At 44.0% G+C, this 3,089-nt stretch overlaps 1 protein-coding gene across 1 annotated transcript; it reads left to right on the plus strand.

Moving 5' to 3' along the window:
• The first annotated feature begins 294 nt into the window (after positions 1-294).
• Positions 295-855, plus strand: LOC113897811 (interferon beta-2-like). Its single transcript, XM_027550787.1, has one exon. The coding sequence runs from the start codon at positions 295-297 to the stop codon at positions 853-855; it is 561 nt and encodes a 186-aa protein (XP_027406588.1).
• Positions 856-3,089: the final 2,234 nt, after the last annotated feature.

Genomic DNA, 3,089 nt, shown 5'->3' on the forward strand with positions numbered 1-3,089 from the left:
AAAAAACATTAGAAATTCTCAGTTTCTATATCTTTTTTCCATGTGGTATATGTAAATTAAAATAGCAAGGAGCTTAAAGAAAAAGAGTTTTGGAGGCAACTAATAATTTAAATGACACAGGAAAACTGAAAGGGAGAACTGAAAGTGGGAAATTCCTCTCAAATAGAAAGAATGGAGGGCCATCCTGTATAAGTAGCCCACACTCAAGGATGAAGGACATTCACTTTGCAAACCCTTGAAGACTCAGCTTCAGCATCTACTAGCAGAACAGGCAGCCCTGTGCCTGATTTCACCATGACCCACCGTTGCCTCCTCCCAATGGTTCTCCTGCTGTGTTTCTCCACCACAGCTCTTTCCAGGAGCTACAGCTTGCTTCAATTCCAACAAAGGCGGAGCCTTGCAGTGTGTCAGAAACTCCTGTGGCAGTTACCTTCAACTCCTCAACATTGCCTCGAGGCCAGGATGGACTTCCAGATGCCTGAGGAGATGAAGCAAGCACAGCAGTTCCGGAAGGAAGATGCCATATTGGTCATGTATGAGATGCTCCAGCACATCTTCGGCATTCTCACCAGAGACTTCTCCAACACTGGCTGGTCTGAGACCATCATTGAGGACCTCCTTGAGGAACTCTATGGGCAGATGAATCGTCTGCAGCCAATCCAAAAGGAAATAATGCAGAAGCAAAATTTCACTATGGGAGACACAACCGTTCTTCACCTGAGGAAATATTACTTCAACCTCGTGCAGTACCTGAAGTCCAAGGAGTACAACAGGTGTGCCTGGACAGTTGTGCGAGTGCAAATACTCAGGAACTTTTCTTTCCTGATGAGACTAACAGATTACCTCCGTGACTGAACACCTCCCACCTGTGGCTCTGGGAAGGGACAATGTGACTTTGAGGTGAGACTCTTCAGCCAGCAGAGGCTCCTGAAGTAACTAACAATGCAATGCACTGGATTTCAATGGACAGTTAAAGACTAAGCTATTTTTAAATTGATTTATGCATTATTTATTTATTTAAACTTTTATATGAGAAATAAATTATTTATGAAACAAAAGTTAATGTGGCAGTTTCAATGTCAACTTGATTTATGTGACAACACATATTAAAAATTGCAGAGCACCTTGGAGACATTCATTGCAAAACAAGCCTGCAGAGTAGTAGAGTTTTTGGCCCCTGCCTTTGAGGCATTTAAAATACAAGGAAACCATGTGGAATGTCTAAGTTATATGCATGCTCTCCATGTATCCATACTGTTTACCTACTCTTGTCTTTTCACTTCTTTAAATGTACCAGACAGCTCATTTTGTAGGGCTTCTTGATATGATGTGGGTTTTTTTTAATTATTAATTAGGGAGAAATGTACATCACCTTACATTTGAGAGTCTTACAAAGTAAGCCTTCTTGATGCCAATAAAATCGGGGAAATTCCATTTAGTTTATAAAATTCTTACTAAAGTAAATGAAAAATTCTGACCTTCTAAATGGCCTTAGTTGCTTGTGTACTCCAACCTTTATTTCCAACAATGTTGTCCTCAGAAAGAGATTTCAAGAATATGAGTTAAAAATTACTTAAAACTACCATCGGGTCACTAGAAATTGTCAAACATGGTAATTCTCTCAATTAAAAGTAAGTGAAAAGTAATCATGAAATTATTAACAAGTTTACATCCACTAAAAACAGAAATGTAAAAGTATACTAAAGACTTGTTTTAATACAAAGAAAATTTAATTTAAATAATGTTTATTAAAATGCTATTGTTAAAATTATACTTTAAATACCTTATATATATTTATTATAAAACTGGAAACTTGAAATATTTCATTTAAAATAAGTATATTAATTAAATAGAAAATTAATTTAAAAATAAATTGCTGTGTTTTTAAAATATTCCTACTTTTTAGCTACTGAATACTTAACACCCCCAATTCACAGCTGAATCCTTGAAAGACACTCTGAAAGTTCCAGAGCATTCCAGGAGCTCACTGTTTTCTGGTCACTTGCCCAGGTGGTGGCCGCAGTCTGTCTCAGCCCTAGGAAGTCCCCTCAAACCGTCCCATGGTTATTTGTCCCCTGGCCACCGCTGAGTTCTCCTCTGTCTGCAATGCACTGCCAGGGTCCCATAGCCAGTCTCATCGCCTTGGCTGTTTCTCATGTTGTCCAAAATAGCTCTAAGCCTATAGTCTCACAGACTCCACCTGGCCTCTCTTTGTGTTCAAGGCCCTCCCATCGTCCCATCGCCCATAGTCTCACCCCCACCGCCGGGTTTAACTTTGTCCACACCGCAGTTCTATCGTCCCATCGCAATGTTCTCACCGCCTCCGCTGTTTTACACGTGTCCGCGATGCCCTCTGACTTCCCAGGGCAAACATTGACAGTCTCATCGCCACCGCAGGTTCTCCTGTGCGCGCATCGCCTTCGCGTGGTCCCATTCCCTATAGGCTCATCGCCGCCGCCGGGTTTCATTTTTTTTCAATGCAGTCCCAGTCTTCCCACCGCCCAAGGTCTCATCCCACCGCCGTGTTTCACTTTCTGCACAACGCCTTCCCATTGCGCCTTAGCGAAGGGTGTCCTCGCCAGCGCCAGGTTCCCCTTTGTGCGCAACGCCCTTGCATCGTCCAGTAGCCAATTGTCTCATCGCTGCCACAGTTTCACACTGTGCGCAACACCCTCTCAGCGTCCCATAGACAAATGTCTCATCGCCGTGGCCGGCTTTCATTTTGTCCGCATCGCCATCCACGCTTCTCAAAGCCAAAAGTCTCAAAGCCACCGCCGATTACCCCTTGGTGTCCAGCTCCCGCCCACGGTCTCATCACCTATAGGCTCACGGCCGCCGCCGGTTTCCCCTTTGTGCACAACAATGCTGTCCTGTCTTCCCATCGCCAATAATCCCATCTCCACCGTGGTGTTTCACTTTTCTTCAAAGCTGCCCCATACTCCCATCGCCCAAGGTCTCATCTCCACAGCCTGGTTTAACTTTGACCTCTACTCTGTCCCATTGTCCCATAGCAAATAGTCTCATCGCCACCGCAGGTCCTCCTGTGCGCGCATCCCCTCCGGTCGTCCCATAACCAACGGTCTCCTCGC

This window comes from Bos indicus x Bos taurus, chromosome 8 (genome assembly GCF_003369695.1).
Source record: "Bos indicus x Bos taurus breed Angus x Brahman F1 hybrid chromosome 8, Bos_hybrid_MaternalHap_v2.0, whole genome shotgun sequence".
Lineage (NCBI taxonomy): Eukaryota > Metazoa > Chordata > Mammalia > Artiodactyla > Bovidae > Bos > Bos indicus x Bos taurus.

Bases quoted from the DNA above. Each gene is read 5' to 3' on its own strand.
- LOC113897811 (XM_027550787.1), top strand. From the start codon at position 295: ATGACCCACCGTTGCCTCCTCCCAATGGTTCTCCTGCTGTGTTTCTCC.